The sequence below is a fragment of the Myodes glareolus genome, chromosome X (genome assembly GCF_982192425.1).
Source record: "Myodes glareolus chromosome X, mMyoGla1.1, whole genome shotgun sequence".
In the NCBI taxonomy this organism is placed as follows: domain Eukaryota; kingdom Metazoa; phylum Chordata; class Mammalia; order Rodentia; family Cricetidae; genus Myodes; species Myodes glareolus.
This window is the reverse complement of record NC_142053.1, coordinates 51,866,634-51,884,445: the sequence shown is the minus strand read 5'-3', so window position 1 is coordinate 51,884,445 and position 17,812 is coordinate 51,866,634. Positions and strand designations below refer to the sequence as shown.

At 44.3% G+C, this 17,812-nt stretch overlaps 1 protein-coding gene across 1 annotated transcript in view; it reads right to left on the bottom strand.

The window, feature by feature from the left end:
• The window catches only part of LOC125415537 (glycine receptor subunit alpha-4), a 28,227-nt gene extending 11,678 nt beyond the window's left edge, over positions 1-16,549 (bottom strand). The window contains exons 1-8 of the mRNA XM_048457817.3: positions 16,040-16,549; positions 12,265-12,395; positions 11,920-11,987; positions 10,977-11,200; positions 10,758-10,840; positions 9,099-9,239; positions 5,459-5,673; positions 337-486 (exon numbers count right to left, since the gene is read on the bottom strand). Coding sequence (XP_048313774.1) covers positions 337-486; positions 5,459-5,673; positions 9,099-9,239; positions 10,758-10,840; positions 10,977-11,200; positions 11,920-11,987; positions 12,265-12,395; positions 16,040-16,107 — 1,080 coding nt within the window. The 5' untranslated portion in view covers positions 16,108-16,549. The remainder of the gene's footprint in view (positions 1-336; positions 487-5,458; positions 5,674-9,098; positions 9,240-10,757; positions 10,841-10,976; positions 11,201-11,919; positions 11,988-12,264; positions 12,396-16,039) is intronic.
• Positions 16,550-17,812: the final 1,263 nt, after the last annotated feature.

Genomic DNA, 17,812 nt, shown 5'->3' with positions numbered 1-17,812 from the left:
GTTGATCCCAAACTCACAGAGATCCTCTAGCCTCTGCCTCCCGAGTCCTGGGATTAAAGGCGTGCACCATTATGCATAACCTTGGCTAACATGTTTTAAGTGCTTACTATATGCCATACTCTTAATCCCTCTACTACCTTATAGGGGTTATTGTACCATTGGATAGATAAAACAAACAAGTATTTAATTTTACTGTCACCAGCCTGGGACTAGAATCTGGGATTCCTGATTGCCCAGTACTAGATCTCTAGATTGGGACTTGGTTTGTGGGAGGGGTAATAAGGAAGAAGGAGTTCAAAGGAGAAAGGAAGTAGAACCCTCCCTGTTGGTACTCACCATGCGTTGCCGTCTCTGCCTTCTACGAAGTCTCATAAATTCCTTGTGCTGACGAGAGACAAAATTGACAGCAGCATACTCAAGCAGGGCAGCGAATACAAAGAGTAGGCATACAGCCATCCAGATGTCAATTGCCTTCACATAGGATACCTGCAATATACATCAATAGAGCAGTTATCCTTCTGGAGTCCTTCCATGGACTATTCAGTGGATTTCCAGTCCATATCAATTGCCTGTTATTGTTCAGTTTTATCCTGAAACTTGTGTGATTTAAATAAGTCTGTCATGATATGTATACATATCTAAAGACCATGTCAGTGAGCCTGGGCTAATCCTTTCTCAGCAGCCTCCACCCTTCATGTCTATGAGCCTTTCCTCCCTACTCTTCCTGTATTTATTCTTCTGATTCTTCCCTTGTAGTAAATAGCAATAATCAAAATTCATATTTGTTGGCTCTCTGGTGTCCCCTGAGTTTCTCATAGCCACAGTGATAATTAAGGAGAGTTCACAATTCCCATGTGAGGTATGTGAACATTTAATACTCAGAGAGAAATGGTCTTAGCAGAGATCACTTAGTTAGAAAGGCGGCATTAGTACTGGGAATTTCAGAGCCTTCAAATCAATGAGCTTGAGAGTTACCTAGGTACAGGTTCACTGGCAGACTAGGAGCTCCTCCATTCCCATTCTCTGTTCACCCTGTGAAGTTTACTGCTGCCTTTTCAGGCCTCCCTGCTGAGAAGTGGAATGCAAAGGTAAGCTAAACCTCCATCTCTCACCTTGGAAAGAATGGCAGAATTCTGAGGGAGTGCCACCTAGCCTTTGTCATGACCTTCAGTAACTGCAAGACACTGTTGGCATCCACCCATCTGGTTCCAGCTGCGCTCATCTAGTACCTGCCCTCAGCAGCTTTTAAGAGTGTTTGATCACCAACCTCTCCAGGAACATGTTACGGCTAGGTGAGTCTAAGAGGAGGGACAGAACTTTAGTATATTAAGTTCCTTTCACTTTCTTAACCAGGGGGATTCCCTGTGTAGTTTTGAGCTCTCTCCATATAGCTTCCTGTCAGGAGCAGGATTCCTGAAGAGTAACTTCTTTCTATCAGCTTTTGCATTATATGGCACTGAGGTTGCTGCAGATCCTGGGGAAGGAAAAGGTTCCATTGGGTAGATTCTCCACTTGTTAGTTTTCTCTGATAGTGGAGATTGAACCCATGACTTCATTCTTTATATACTATATGTATACTATATCCAGTAAACTATATCCCTAACCTCCCATCTTAGTGGTTCTTTTTTTTATATTTATTTATTTATATGTGTGCAATATTCTGTCTGTGTGTATGCCTGCAGGCCAGAAGAGGGCACCAGACCCCATTACAGATGGTTGTGAGCCACCATGTGGTTGTTGGGAATTGAACTCAGGACCTTTGGAAGAGCAGGCAATGCTCCTTAACCTCTGAGCCATCTCTCCAGCCCCATCTTAGTGGTTCTTAACTGGAAAAAACTGCTCCACCCACAAGAGCGTTTAGCAGTGTTTACCAAAAATTTTGTCAACATGATTTTAGAGTGGTGCTAGCTACTGGTGCATCATGGGTAGAAGACAAGGATACTGTTAAGCATTTTAAGTGTATACCATTCCTCCCTCTATAGCATACACACACCAGAACTATCTGCTCCAATGGAGGTGTTAAAGTTGGTAAACCCTGCTTTCATTTCTGGACAGTTCCACAGAAAGAGTGAGTAGTATTGGGTTACTGACTAACTCTGATTAAGAATTCCTTGGTGCTGTCTTTGCTCTGCCACCTATGAAGAAGGCATCTCATTTACTGTCTGTCCGCCCAGGCCCACTGGGGTCTCAGGGTTTTTAAAGACTTTAATATGAAGATCAGTAATGAGGCCGTTACAAGGGACACTCATGAAGGGCTTTGGCCTGTTAATAAAAGGTACGCCTTATGTGTTTGTGGCTTATTAATAATAATTTTGTCATTAATACATTTAAAAACAATTCCTGTGATCATATCACAACCCCCCAAGACCCTTTGGAGGTTCTCTGTAACCCTTGTGATCTAGATTGCTACACTTACTGCCTTTGATCTCTGCCTACCTCTTCAGCCTCAGTGTGCCCCTTATAATCTATGATCCTGCAACAGTGAAGTATTTCAGTGTTTTTAAAGAAGCCAGTCTCCTCTCCACTCTGATTTGGATATCTTATTCTTTAGCTTACACATAAGATGCCCTATTTTTGAGAGGCCTTTCCTGGTCATCCTAGTGTGTATTTTCCTTCTAGATGGACTGGCTTACCTAGACCTCTTTAGCATCCATCACATACCTAAGCAATTCTTCCACTAGCCTGAGCTTTTCCATGTCAGGAACTATTTTCATGGTGTTCAGTGTTCTACCCCAATACCTGAGTGCTTGGAACACAGTAAGTAGTTTTTGAATGAGTGGATAGAAGATGTAGTGATGTGATTGTCTTTGCTGGCTCCTACTTGCTGTCTCTTTCCTTCTTTCCTTTCTTTGTCTCATGAGCTAAAGGCAAGATATAGAGAATTTTATCCTCCCTCCCTAGTACAATTTTATATCATATCTTTCATTTAACTTTTCCTCTTGCAGCTATGTATATCAAGAACCTGGCAAAGAGATGGAAATCGGTGCCTTTAGGGTGTTCCACAAAGCAATGAAGGGATGGTTTCTGGAGACTATGGAGAAAGACCACCCCAGCTGAGTTTCCTTTCCAAGAAATCTCTTTTGCTCTCATCCTAGATAGTACAGTTATGTTTTGGGTGAGAGTGTTGTTGCTATCAGATGCCTCTGGCTTGACCCCATCTCCTTTCTTGTATCCTCAAGGAAATCTAATGTTGCACAGACTCAGGGTGAGTAAGAGCTCCGTGACTTGCTGATGCTTTGACTCCATGGGTCTGTTTAGCAAGACTAGTCATTTTACGGTCCATGGATCTGCTTAGCAAGACTAGTCATTTTAGGGTCCGTGGATCTGGTTAGCAAGGCTAGTCACTTTAGGATCCATGGATCTAGTTAGCAAGACTAGTCATTTTAGAGTCCACACCTGAATATTTTGCCTACTGGCTAATGAGGCTATTCAGAAGTCACAAAAATATGACAAGTAGTAGTCATAGTTGCAAACAAATAACCCCTTAGCAAAGTTCATTTCTCTGCATGAGGAAGCTTTTGACACCTTGGAGCAGATGGATAGTGCTCATTTGCAAGGGGAAACCAGAAATGAAATTCTTTTCAAAAGAAGGCATAAATTGTGGTATCTTCCTGGGTTATAAAGAATCTTCTTACTTGACAGAGATAAAAAATTGGGGCAGGGCTCTTAATGCAGTGATCCCCATATAAGGCTATTATAATAAGTATCATAGCCCAGGCTGGCCCAATGGCTCTCCTCTAGAGATGGATGTAGTGTTTTTTCGTTTGTGTTTTAATAAATAAAACTTGCCTGAAGATCAGAGAGTAAAACAGTCCCACTGCTCAGCCTTACAGACCAGGCAGTGCTAACACACACCTTTAATCCCAGTAGCCACACTAGTTTGCCATAGAAACTGGGTAGTGCATGCCTTTAATTCCAACCCTAGAGAGGAATATAAGACTGGAGGAGATAGCTCACAGACACTGTCTTATTCTGCGATTCCTGGAGGCAGGATCCCCATTTCAGACTGAGTAAGAGCCAGTGGCTGGCTGTTTTACTCTCTGATCTTCAGGCAAGCTTTATTTATTAAAATACAGATAGGCTGCCTCTAAGAGCCCCATTAATACCTCAGTCCATTTAGGAAACACATACAGGAAAGGATTCCTGACAACTTCTTCTCAGGCGCTTGGTCCTAATCTGAACTTGATCCCTGTTTACCTCTCTAGGGGACTTTGGAGTAGATCAAAGGTTTCCTAGCAAATGAAACATCAGTAGGAGAAATACCATCTGCTTTATTCCTAGATCCAATCCTCATTCTTTTTTAACACTGACACCTGATAATTAATAAAGCAGTTAGCATTTATTAAGCAATTATTATGTGTAAAATACTGTCTTTGTATGCTAATACATACTTTATTTTTCATAATAACCCCATGGAGGGGGTAGAATTCTTACTTTCTTATTATAGGCAAGGCAATTGAGAGACACTTTACCCAAGGTCATACTATTAGTAAATAATGAGGCTGGGATTTAAACCTAAATGTATCTGCCTGACTCTGTTCATCTACATTTAAATGCCCTATAGCAATTTCATAAACATGCCATCAATATCCGTATTACATGTTGCTTAAGTCTCCAATAAAAAAGTCGTATGATAGATAGCATTTCTCAGAGCCAGATTCCCAACAAATCGGAATAAGAGGGAATATATTTAAGGCAAGAGTTATTATTCTTCCATGACCAAGTACAGTACCTGGTCTGTAGTATGTGCTCAACAACTATTTATTGACAGAAACAAATGACTTCACTTACTGATTTGCTCCGAGCCTTGCTGACCATAAGGACTTTGAGGTGACCTTTAACTTCCCTACATGAATACACATTGCAGGGAGAACTGTTCTTAGTCCTATCAGCACAAATTTTTCTGCATAGTCAAAACATTAACAGGCCCCAGATGATCAGAGTCTACTGTCTTTAATTGCTATTATATTTGCAACCTCAAAATATTCTCCTACCCCCAAAATAAACACTATATTTAGAACACTTTGTAATAGTACCTTACTTGTTAAAGAACGAGGACAGAATTTGGTTCAAAACGCGGCTATTTCTTTGGTTGTTTCTGGACAGAATTGACCTTGAGGAAGTAGTCTAACCTCTCTGACCTTCATTCTCACCTGTACTCTGTGAGAATGGAACTTTCTATGTGAGAAGGGTCTTTTGATATGGAGCATGCTAATATTTCCCAAAGAAAATTAAGTAAGGCACTGACTCTGCTCGTTCCCAAGCCAGCAATATTCACATTGTTATGCTGTTATTAATAGTATGTTATGGAGAAGAGGAAATGTTTGATGCCAGCTATTGCTTATCCCTAGTTACAACCTTAAATCCGGGGTAGAAAGGGAGTAGCTCAGTGCGGAGTGTGCGATGCATGGGAAATAGCGGTTTGATGTCAAGTAGGCTCTCTTGCATATTTCTTCACCTTGGGCAAAGAGGCCCTCGATCCAGAGCTCTGGGTTGTCATGGTGAGGACAGTGGTGATGCCAAGGCCTACACGGGCAGGGGCAGCATCCATGTTGATCCAGAAGGAGACCCAGGACAAGATGACAATGAGTAGGCTGGGAATGTACATCTGAATCAGGTAGTAGCCCATCTGCCGCTCCAGGTGAAACTTCACTTCTATGCAGGTGAATTTTCCTGTAAGCAAAGAAATGAAGTATTAGGCTCTGAGTCCCCAGACTGCAGCTTACTTAGCCTGAGGGAGTATGGGTCAGGAATAGGGCAGCTCTGCTGAACCAACTTCTGGGATCCACAGCTGGCCAATAAATGATACTTTCAAAATGGCCCCAGGTAATGTTAGATACTATACTATGAAGGCTCTCAAATCAGCCATAAAGATTGCCTTCTTGCTCCTGGAATTTTAGCATAGAGCATAAGATCTTTCAAGTAACAATTACAGAAAGAGGATAAAGAATAAGAGGGCTCCAGACTCAGACTCTCTGGGGTTGAATCTCAGGTTTTCGCTTAATAGCTATGTGATCTTGAATAATTCACTCAAGCCTTTTGATTGTTACGCCTTTTGTTTTTGAGACAAGGTCTTTTTATGTAGCCCAGGGTAACATCAAATTTGGAATTCTCTGCTGTACCACCATGCCAAGTTCCACCCAAGCTTTTTGAACTAGTTTCTTTGCCTGTAAAGCAGAGTAATTAGCAATAGCAACTCCATCATTGGGCTGTTAGAAAAGTTAAATGAAATATTGTAGTTGAGGTGCTGAGCACAGAAGCTGTTTCTACCATTAAATCATCGTTATGAAAGAACTAGTTTGGGCTTCATTTATATCTCACCATCCTTCCTTGTACTTGCTCATATCCCTGAATCTCTAGTAACAGCTGGAATACACACTCCCTGTGTCTTAAGCAAGTGAGAAGAGCAAGCTAGTATACAGTGGGAAAGGATTTGCAACAGAGATCAGCTCTGGATACTGGAAAGCAGGTTCCCATAGAGGATAAGGAAGCACTATTCTGTTCCACCATAAAAAATACATTGGTTCTGGGCACATATCTCAGTGTTCTTCCTTTTCACATGCCAGCCCTCTTTAATTTATCCTGCTTCCCACGACTCCAAAGCTAAGAAAACATTCATTAACAGCTTTTCTCAAAACTAGAGACTTGGGATAACACAAGAGGAAAAGCAGATTTGTACAGCCATCTCCAAATATTCACTGGGAGATGGCTTTCAAGACTAAAAGCCAGATACTAAAATCTGTAGATACCCAAATCCCATATATATTTAAATACAAATGTGATTATATATATACACTTTATATACTTTAAATTAGATCTGTATTATTCATTTCAAACATTTACCTGTGTGTGTATGTGTGTGCATCATATGTGTTGAAGTTAGAGGACAACTTTTATTAGTCAGTTCTCTCCTTCCACCATGTGGAACTGGTGGGAACTGAACTCAGCTCATTTATCCTCTGAGCCATCTTTTCAGCTCTAGATTACTTACGTTATAACACAATGTAAGTTCAATGTCAATAATTGTTACACTGAATTTTTAGGTACTAATGATAAGGAAAAGTCTATATGTGTTCAGCACATGAAATTTATTATTAATGCTCGTGTTCTGAGATTGGATGGACCCTTAGACATAGAACATGTGAACATGGAGAACCAACTCTGTGCTTTGATGTTATTCTGACTAAGGCTTAACTTTATCTGATTACTCAAGACCAGTGATTTAAACTGTTACTGCTTTGGACTTTGGCATGCTGTATGATTCTATGACCTCCTACTCATTCCTGAGCCCACCGTGGGCTTCTTCCTGTGACATGCCTTTATTATATATTCATATTCTCTTCCTGTGCTTTCCTTCATTCTTTATTGTAGTAATAGTGTGGGTTTTAATTTTAAGATTAACATTTGTTTAATATAGAAGAGTAAGAGAAAGAATAACATTCTTAAGCTCATATTTATCAAATCACTACTAAGTGACTGGATTTTAATACGTTAAATCCTGTAGCATTTTTTGGGGGTGGGTAAAATGGTTATCTCTCATATTACAGATAAGGCTACTAAAACATAAAGAGATTAAACTAAATTTCTCAAGGGTACCCAACGGTATTTAAAGAAGCTAGAATCTAAACTCAGGTTTATATTACTTAAATGTTTTTGCTTTATACATTGTATCATATTGCTTTAGAAATATTTAGTAGTAGTATTTCCTTTCAGGGTTTTTGCACGCATATTTTTGCTTTTTTTAATCACAGTATAGCCATGTTTTTATGCAACATTATATCATATCCCTTTTGTAGTTTGTGCTTTCCCATGAAGATCTAAGAACTGTGAAAGTATGTTCATGACAGCATACTACTTTACCAAGTAGACACACTGTTGAATTTACTTCTACCCCATGGGTGGATATTTAGAGCAATTCCACGTTTTTGTTAGCACTAATAGTGGCAGAGAAACCTTAGTGACTAAAGCCAGTGAGATATTTTGTAATGTTCCTAAAATACATTCTAAGGGTAGAATTCTTGTATTAAATAAGTAGGGGAAAATTAGCTTCTAAACTAACATTTCTCAAAATATAATGTTTCCCTCACTACCTGTATTACAGGCCTCATGATACTTGTTAACATGAAAATTTCTAGACATTTCCTCCAGTATATGTGATCGCATAAGAATCAGTGTTTTTGAAAGACTCCCAGGCGAATATATTGAGTACAAAAGCTTGAAAACAATTCCCCTACATACAAACTGCCATTCTCCCACCCAAGTTTCTACCAATTTCTAGTTGTAGTTTCTAAATTCAAGGAACTGTTCCTCCCACACAGCTAAGTTGCTAAAAGTTATGAGGAGCCAGCAACTCTTAAGAAAGCCAAAGGATTAAGCTGTCCAGTCAGAAAAAAACAAAACCAGTTACTCTCTGCTTCCTCCACATTCAGGAAAAGAAGTTAGTTCAGGAGAGTCAGGCAGTGGATGTGACTGCAGAAAGTGGGCCTGGTCAGCCGCCTGCTCCCTCTGGCCTGTTTCCTCTATATGTGCACAGCTGTTGACACCTCCTAAATGTAGACTTCCCAGCTTTCACAGGAAAATGAGACCCTTTGCTCATTGTCACAGCCTCTTCACTCTGCAGCATATGCGAGAGATACGAGCATGGATCTGGATTTGAATTTTAAATTTGACATCTTGTAATTGTGTAACAACTGATTCAAACTCTACCCCCCTTCATAACTTTCTTTTTAAAATTTATTTTACAGTTATTCATTTTTTTCTACATGCATATGTGTGAGTATGAGCATGTCTCAGTGTGTGTGTGGTCAGAGGACAGCTTGTGGGAGTCAGTTCTCTCTTTCCACAATGTGGGTTTTGGGGATGAAACTCAGGTTGTCAGTTGACCTGCTGAGCCATCTCTCTAGCCTTTCTGTATTCTCTTTATGAAAGTGATGCTGACAGCCTCTGCCACGGTGAAATCAGGTATAAGAAGTGTGTAGCATCGTATCTCTTCTATTCTATTGAGCCTCTAGTGGGACCTGGTTGCCTTGTCCCCTTTTGTCTCTCATTTTGAGACCCTCTAGTGCCTTATAAATGATAAAGACCTGCCTGAGTCTTACCTGTGTTGTAGTGCTTGGTACAATAACCTAGATCCTTCTCATCCCGCAAGATAAATTGGGGAAGAGTCAACCCCTCAGCCACTTGGACAGCAGGAGCATCTTCTAGCCACTCAAATACAAGGTCATTCATCGTGTAGCCAACTGCAAGTGACAAAAGTATCAAAGAACTTCAGAGTGCATGTTTTAGGTGAGGACAGAGGTGGAGCTAAAGTTACCAAGGGTGCATCGTTGGGAAACAAGGTTTGGGGTTTAGAAATGACACTCTAAATCTTGGGAAAGGGAATGTTTCTGAAGAGGGCATTTCCTCAATTGTCTCACGGGCTTGAACTAAATGAACAAGTCAGAAAGATCCTAGATTACCCTACTATGTACGTCTCAAGCTTGGTAAATGCCTAGAGAGAAATTACTCTGTTAGACTTAGGATGCAGGCCAAGAAGTTTGGAAAGATGTCAAGGACCCCAGCTGGGAACCTCCTGGCACTTCTTAAACCCAGAGGAGTAAGCATGTGTACCAACCACATGTCCTGAGCTGAGCCTCAGAGCCAGGGCTTCTGCCACTTCCCCTCAGGGAAGAGAGAGCTATTTCTGTCCCTCCAGTCATGCATGGAAGAATGTGGTCACAGACTCCTAGCCAGGGACTTGAATTGGAAAAAATTGAGACTTAATAGCTGAGCATGCCAAATTGCTCCCAGATTACTGGCAGTTCATGAAGGCTCCTGTCACAGACATGACTGTGCTCTCACATGTAAGGGCCGACTGAGGTTTACAGTATCTAGAGAGGTCCGCTGTAGCTCTGTGGCTTCAGATGGGTCATCTCAGACCGAATTCCCACAGCATCTACTCTTCTGTCAAATGAGGCTAGTGAAGGCTGCTCCTCCAGGTTTTAAAATTATGAGGGATGATGGGAACCTGCCTGGAAAGATGGCGTATAAATTCTAGAGGGTGGACCATGGGGGTACTTTCTTTCCATCACTGTCCCCATGTGCTAGAAACAGTGCAACAAGTTTTCTTCTCTGAGGGATCTCTCCTGATCTCAGTTTTATCTCTCCCAGGTGACAGATGAATAGTGAAAGTACATGATGACCCATCCTTGCCATCCTTTGACTTTCCTGAACATTTGCCAGCCCATATAGGTTGACACCTTTGCATAGAGGACCGTGGCTGACTTTGCCGCTCTAGACACTGTCCTATCTGTGTGCCTGAAGCTACCCTCTCATTCTTCATAATCACTCTCTGTATTTCATGGAGAATCAGAGCTCCTAGTGTATCTCCATCTTGCCCCAAGCTGGCATAAATGGGCATTGTCAGTGTCTTAATCCTGAGAGGGTAAAGGTAAAGCTACGTCAGGGACTGAAGGAGGAAATAGGAACAGAGGAAGCACCCTTCAGAGAGTGCCCATGGCCAGTTCAAGCATGTTTCTTCAGAAGGCTGGGCATCATTATGTTCCCCAGCTCTATGGAATAGTCAGCCCAGAAAGTAATGTGGGAACACAGAAACCACACTGGGCTAGGTGGCAAGGACCCTTGGCTTCTAGTCTCATCCATGACAAGAATTGGTGGCATGTGCTTGGGTCAGTCCCTCTCCGGTCTGAAATATCATTGGAGGATATTGACTAGCTGTTAATCTAGGCCTGGCCTTGCTGCTCACTAGAGACACTTACAGCTTTCTAACTGCATCGTGCAGGTCTGGATGTCCATTGGGAAGTTCTTGAGATCCATTGGGCAGGACAAAATGAGGGTCAATCTGGTGGGAACAGTAAAAAGTATATCAGTTCACTGGACTGGCACATTTGTATAGCACGAACCATCTTCCTGCTCTTCTATCTCCATCTGGCTGCCGCTTCTTACTACAAAATCCCCTTGCTATATGCTAGGAGCACCTGATGCTGTAGAGCACATTCCCATTCTTGAAGATGCGGAGTAACTTGTTGTCTGTGGTCACCTCATGGAAGTTGGCCCCCTTCTCATTGGCAAAGAAGAGGTCTGGCTTCCAGATAGAGTCGAGCATGGAGGGGTCTAGGTCCAGAGAGTCATCAGGATATTCTCGGTAGGCCAATCGTGGGTCATTCCACTGTTGCCGTAAGAAGACATTTACCCGGTAGTCCTGGAAGGGTGGCAAGGAGGACTTATCAGAGACGGTGGTTTTCCCAGGGGTCCAGTAAAACCAACATGAGCAGAAGGGCCATGAGGAGGAAATGCTGGAGATGCATCTTGGGGCCAGTAGATACTTTCCAGTGGAAAAAGCCCACTTTGGCCAAGTATGGCAAAGATGGGAAGAGAAATACATTCATTTAAATGTCTATTATACACCAGACTCTCGGCTAAGTGCTTTTGTGGTAGGACTGGAGGTTGAACCCAGATTTGTGAACATGCTAGGCAAATACTGTATCACCGAGCCACTTCCTCGACTCTAAGTGCTTTCCTCATAAGCATCGTCTTATTTAAGCCTCTCATCTTTCTTGCATAGAGAATGGTTTCATGATCTGCACTTTGCATATGGATAACAAAGACCAGGAAAGAATGAAGTCAACTTGCTTAACATTTCGCTGGCAGAATTACAATTTGAACTCAGGTTTTTCTAATTCAAAAACCTACACTCTGCATTGGGTTACTTCACATATTTGATGAACTGCTCTTCGATGATTTTGCATTTAGTTAGGGGCAACCCTGGACTAAGAGTAATCTCTCAGTCATCAATTCCAATCTCCTGTGGCTTAAGCTGTGATCACAAAGCAGGAAGAGGGCAATAGAAAGGAAATGCCTGCTATCTGGTGAGCTCCCATTCACACTGGAATGGAAGTGGGGAATGGGAAGACCCCTTACCATGGTGGTCTCAGTGACGGAGCCAAAACTGTTGATGAAGATGTTGCAGGTCACATTCACAGGTGGGCCTAAGGGTAGCAAAGCACAGCCCATTATCAGGGCATTCCAGAAAGCTGGGCCCAAGTTCCAAAACTCCCACTCTGAGCTGCAGGTGAGCTCACTACTGGGAAAAGACTGACAGCTACATGGATCCAGAGGCAATAGGAAGCAGAGGCTCTTTCTGAGCTATGAGATCTAGCCTCAGACTTCCAGTCTTCTTCCTTAAGGCTGATCAAGTACTGGCTAAGCAGTGTGCCACCCAAAATAGTAAGCGTGGAGGGGATTTAGTAGATGGATGTTTCTTACCTTTGAAATTGGGCCTAATCCTGGCATCATATCCAGATGTTCGCCCCATCAGCTTATCCAAGAAATCAGAAGGGGACATGAGCTGGGACCCTTTGGGCCCAGATTTGACATCCTCTTTTGCCAAGGCCACACTGGGGAACAGGAGAAGAAACGAAGTTTGAGGATAGTGGTTTCCTGCATTTATCACAGAATTTGCTTTCCCATCTCAAGACATCACCCTTTGATGAATCTGCCCATCAGTCAGGAACAGAAGAGAATGGGTCTGTGGTGTATTAAATGAGTAGACAGACAGTTATGAGTTAACGTGGCTGCCCAGCAATAGTCCTGGGAAATGATATTAGGGCTGTTATTTCCATTTTACAGGTGAGAAAACAGGCTTGCCCAAAGTCTCAGAACTTGAGTGACATAGTTAGGACTCAAACACTGGACTTCTTTAAGAACCTACTTAGTAATCTCTTCCTGAAGGAGCCTTGAAAGCTGTCAGAGAAGAATAGCATCTGTGTTGCCAATGTAGCCTAGCCGAGGTTTGGAGAGGCTTTAGGACAAACAGCTTCCCTGAGAGCTGGCGTCAGTTGCTTAGGCTTGCTGTGAGATTTGCAGGACTTAGAACCCAGCTTCTGTTGGGGGTTGGGGAAGGCTTGGTTTGTGCCATTTATTTTCTTCTTTTTTTGCATAGCAAGAAGCTGTGCTAAAGTATGGGGTCGTGGCTACTACAGGCAGGTGAATACGATAAACAGTAACCTATGGCCATGGGAGAGTTTCCAAACAGTGATCATACTGAGGTAAACTCCCGTCTTTCTCTACCTCACAGCTTGCTTTGGGGGAAAATGTCACTATGTTTTGGCCTGGTGTAGAATTTAGCCTCTTTCTTTGGTCAGTTTTCCTCCTAAGAGAGCCGAGGAACTGGATCGCTGGATACAATACTGTTGCACAGGCACAGGGAACAGCACGGAGACCCCCAACACCCAGGGAAGATCTGGTGGGCATGGCAGCACACTTGGAATCCTTTCCCTGGGGAGTCTAGCTCTCCCATGGCAAGCTGGATAGGCAGAGACGCTGAAACTGGCTAGATACGGGTTCAGCAAATGAGCCTGCCTCAATATATAAGGTAAAGAATGATCGAAGAAAACATTTGGCATCAGCATCAGACCTCTACACATGTATGCACACATGCATGTCAGTGTACACTCACACATATTTGTGCCCACACATGTGCAAGCACTTATACACACATAAACACAAGTTTTCTTCTAGGAGCAGAAAAACCCTTCCACATAACTGTTTACTTGTGTACTAGCCAACATATAGACTAGGCACCAGCGGCTCAGCAAAAGCCGAGCAGGGGTAGACGTCATGACTGAACTCAGGCCAGACTCCTGGCTAGAGCAGGTACTTTATTGATGCATCTTACTGCCATCCCCACAGCTGCCACGGGTGCTGCACTGTGGGACTGAGCAGCAGGATGACAGCTGCCTTTCTGTGTCCTAGTCTCATTTAAGCCAGTGGCTCCCTTTCCCCAATAAGTCTGTGTTCTAGTCAGTGACTGATAGACTCATTAAAGGATCCAAGGCACCACATTAAATGCCTCATAAGCCTTATCTTGGTTAATTCATACCAGTCCTCCCTGATTAGCTATTACAATTGGCTCTCTATATCTCAGGGACATTGGTTCTAGAACCCCTTTGTAGATAATCAAATTTTCAGATGTTAAAATGGTATGGTCTTTGAATATAACCTGTGAATATCTTCCTGTATGCTAGTAAATCATTTCTGGGTTCTTATACCTGATGCACTGTGAATGTTATACATGTAGTTGTTCAGAGAATCCAGGTGTCTGAACATCCAAATCAGACCAGCATAGGTGCTATTAAGTATTTTGTATCTGTGATGCTTGAATCTGAAGATTTGGAACTGATGGATATGAAAGTCTAACTGTACATAGATTAGGAGATAGGGGACCAATAAGGGGAAGGTGAAGTGACTTCTCCAGGAGCCTACAGCTAGTGAATTGTAAAGCCAAAATTGAGAGCCAGAGCCAGTAACCTCAAGCCTCAGTGTGTCTGTCATAGAACTATTACAAGGCAGGTAGCCCAGGAGGATCTATCAAAGAACCAGAGTAAGGAACAGTCAAGACCTGTCCCACCGTGACTTTCTAGAGTTCTGCCTTGAATCCCCAAAGCAGGCAGAATCCCTTGCCCTGGAGACAGAGGCTACACTGGCCCCCAGCAGGAGTAGCCAGAGCAGGTGGCTTAAGCAGGCTGGGGAAATCCAAGGATGTTGGTAGTAATGCTGGGGCAGGCAGAAGTCCGCGCCTTCACCACAGGATGTCCACACTAGCCAGGTGCGTTCTGCTGCTGCTGCTGTTGTTGCTTCTGTCGGCCATCTGCCACCTGCCTGCTGGGAGGCCATATGGCCCTACCTATAGAGCAGCCAGACCCCTCTACTGTCCTCAGCCTCACGCAGGTCACCTCCACTAGTCCCTGTCCTAGAACTCTAGGATAGGCTATGAATCTTCTTTAGTCCCAAACCTGTTTTGGTTCCCCATCTCCTGAGATTCCCTTGTCTAAGGAAACAAGACTAAGAGTTACTTTCTGAAACCACTCTATTCACTTTTTCACTCCTGAAAGTTCGCAAACACTGGCAGGAGCTAGACAGGTCAAGAACTCATACAAGACCCTTGGTTGGTGTGAGGACAGAACTTTGACTCAGCTCCTGGGTAGCTGAGCAACCTTGAGCAGGTCACTGCCCTTCTCTAGGCTTCAGCTTCCATCCGTACAGTAAATGGCCTGAGCTTAGGACTCTTTAGAGCCCCTCTTCCTCTAATGACCTCCAGTTTCTGAGTACACATGCTACTTCTATAGCTTGTTCGTGGATCTTGAGGCAATCTCCCCTCGACTAGGGTCAACTCCCTGACCCCTTTATGTCTGTCATGTTTGTATCCTTTCAGCTCTTCTGAGCTGCCATTCCACTCTGAGCTGCTTTCACTGCCACACCTACTGGCCCACTTTACACCCCTTCCTGCCTGCCATTGACTGTGAACACAAGCAATGGGGCAGAAAGCGAAATGCTCTGGGCCACCCCTTGGGTTAAGAGGAGGAAGACGCTGCTCTGACGCTCACTCTTTCCTCTTTGTGAGCTGTTCCTTTGAAGAGCAGTGCAGCCCAACCATAGCCATCATTTCTACCCAGTGTACCCTGTCAGCCTCAACTAGCTCTTTTGATAATGGGAAGGGGCAAATGGTCAGGGGACGTTTACAAGGAGCTCCAAGAATTCCTCGCTTGCAAACCCAGGGAATGACTGCTACCTGGTTCCTCTAAAAGGACAGTGAGCAGCCATGTATACAAGGCAGGGAGAGCGCAGAAAGCTAAGATTCAGGTAGCCCAGCTCCATCCTGCAGGGATCCTGTCGCAAACCTGTGCCACCTGCAGCCTCATTGGCAGGCATCTGACATATGTTCCTGTCATTTTAGGGATCCAGTTGGTATGGAGATAGGGTTCAGTTACAGGACAAGCGACCTCCATTTTAGGACTCAGCTACCTAGCCCCTATCCAGGCTCGTGCAATTCATTCATTCATACAGAAGCTCAACCCACACTGGGGCCCTGCATCTGTACTGGACAGCTCCTGGGTCCTGACTAAGGAGGGTGTGTCCTTCCCTGATGCCCTCCCGACTTTTTTTTCAAACTTAGAAGAAAGTGTGCCAGCTACCCCGTCTGTTAGCACCAGCCCCCAGTTAGTGTTTGCATGCACCTCCTTCTCACCCCCACTGAGCTCACCTGAGGAGGACCTTCCCTGGCAGGGTCCAGAGAAGAAGGAAGAGGGTTGCAGGAACAAGAGTTGCCATTCTGCAGGGACCTTGGAGTCCTTCCTTAGCCTGGCTGCCAAGGTGAGAGCAGGTATTCCTGTGGGAAAGGCAACAGTATAGAGCCCTTCTCCAACTTGGGCTAGAATAAGGAGCCTGTGTGGCTGGGCTAGGAGTTGAGCCCTCTTTCCTCTCCTGCCTCTTTTCTGCCCTGTCCTTAGCAGTCAGGGTCTAGAACTATTCCCCTGGAACTCAACCTGACATGAAAAACCCTACCAGCTCCAGCTCCGGCTTAGACTTGTCTTGGACTGAGGAGGGCCTCAGCCTGCCGGTCAGGGAGCCAGAAAAGATTCTCTATGGGTAGCAATCACCCTGCAAACCCTGGAGAGTCTTGGAGGGGAGGGAGGAAGGAGCCGGTTAGAAAGATGTTTCCCTCCCTCCCACATCCCCCTAGATGCACCCTCCGAAAGCAGCAATTTAAAGGCACAGTCGCCAGCAGCTGGAGTGGGGTTGCCAGCTTGTCTGAATACTGGGGAGGAGCTTGGACTGCTGAGCTGCCGCTTGGGGAGAGCCTGAGGTGTTAGGTCCAGCCTCCAACTATCCAGGAGGAATACACACACATAGGCAGCCTTGTTACCCCTGTGCCCAACAGCTTTCTTTTCAGCCTGGAGCCAAGATGGGGCACTAGAGTAAAGTCTCAATGCTTTTTCTAAGGGGTAAAATGCCCCAGAGGGGTCATGGGGGAGCACCAGAGTATCTAAAGATGACAGCTTCGGGTCAAACAGAGGTGTAGAGGGGTTGACTGCAGGGGCTGCTTCTCTGTACCCTCTGGATGGAGGCACAGAGGATGGCAGCCCACAGCCTGCCCCCCCCCTTCTTCCCCTTCAGCCTGGTAGCTGTATATTCTCTCTCCTGCTGGGTTTCCCTCCCTCAGGTAATCTTTGTGGAGCCTGGCACCTGTTTGAGCTCTCAAAATCCTTCCCCCTCAGCATCTATATCTAGCCAGCTTGTGGGAAGGACAACTGTCCTAGGTGGAGGTAAGGGACGAGCCTGGCTGGGACATTGGCTTTGTAAGCTTTAGAGAAATCTGAGATGGGAAGGACAAGTCTAGCAGCCCCATACCCCTGGGTGGAGGAAGAGAGATAGAGTGTGCCCTAGCTTCTTCCCTGGTTTTCTGCACATTTGCCCTTGCCATCCAGATACATAAGGAGCTCCATTTTCTCCTGTCTGCCTGTTTGTCCACTTTTCCCCATGCAGCATCTAAAGAAAAGCAGGGGCTTCTAGTGCCGTTCCCTCCCTGCTTTCCTCCCTTCTCTTCCTCTCCCTGAACTTTTCCATCATCCACTTTTTTCCGTCTCAGTTTTCCTTTCTTCCTTCTCTGTATCTCACCTCCTATGTCAGTCCCCTCCTCCTTCCCCTCTGTTTTGTTGTTTTCTTTCTCTAGCTCCCCTGTATCTTAAGTCTCTCGCGCTCTCTTCCTAAATTATAACAGTGAAAATCCAAAGACTTCTTTTTCGTTAGTGGAAACTCTGCTCCCAGCTCTGCAGAGTTTGGGTGCATGCTGGGGGAAGGGATCAGTGCTACTTTATACTGATCAGTTTGACATCTGCCTGGCCGTAGCCTTTCCAGCCTCTCCAGAGGAGATTTGGGAAGATTGGATGCTCTTGCCAGAAGATTCTGTTGCCTATATAGAGAGATTAATAACAGGGCATTCGTGTGTAGAGCATGCAACAGCTCCCATTTTTGC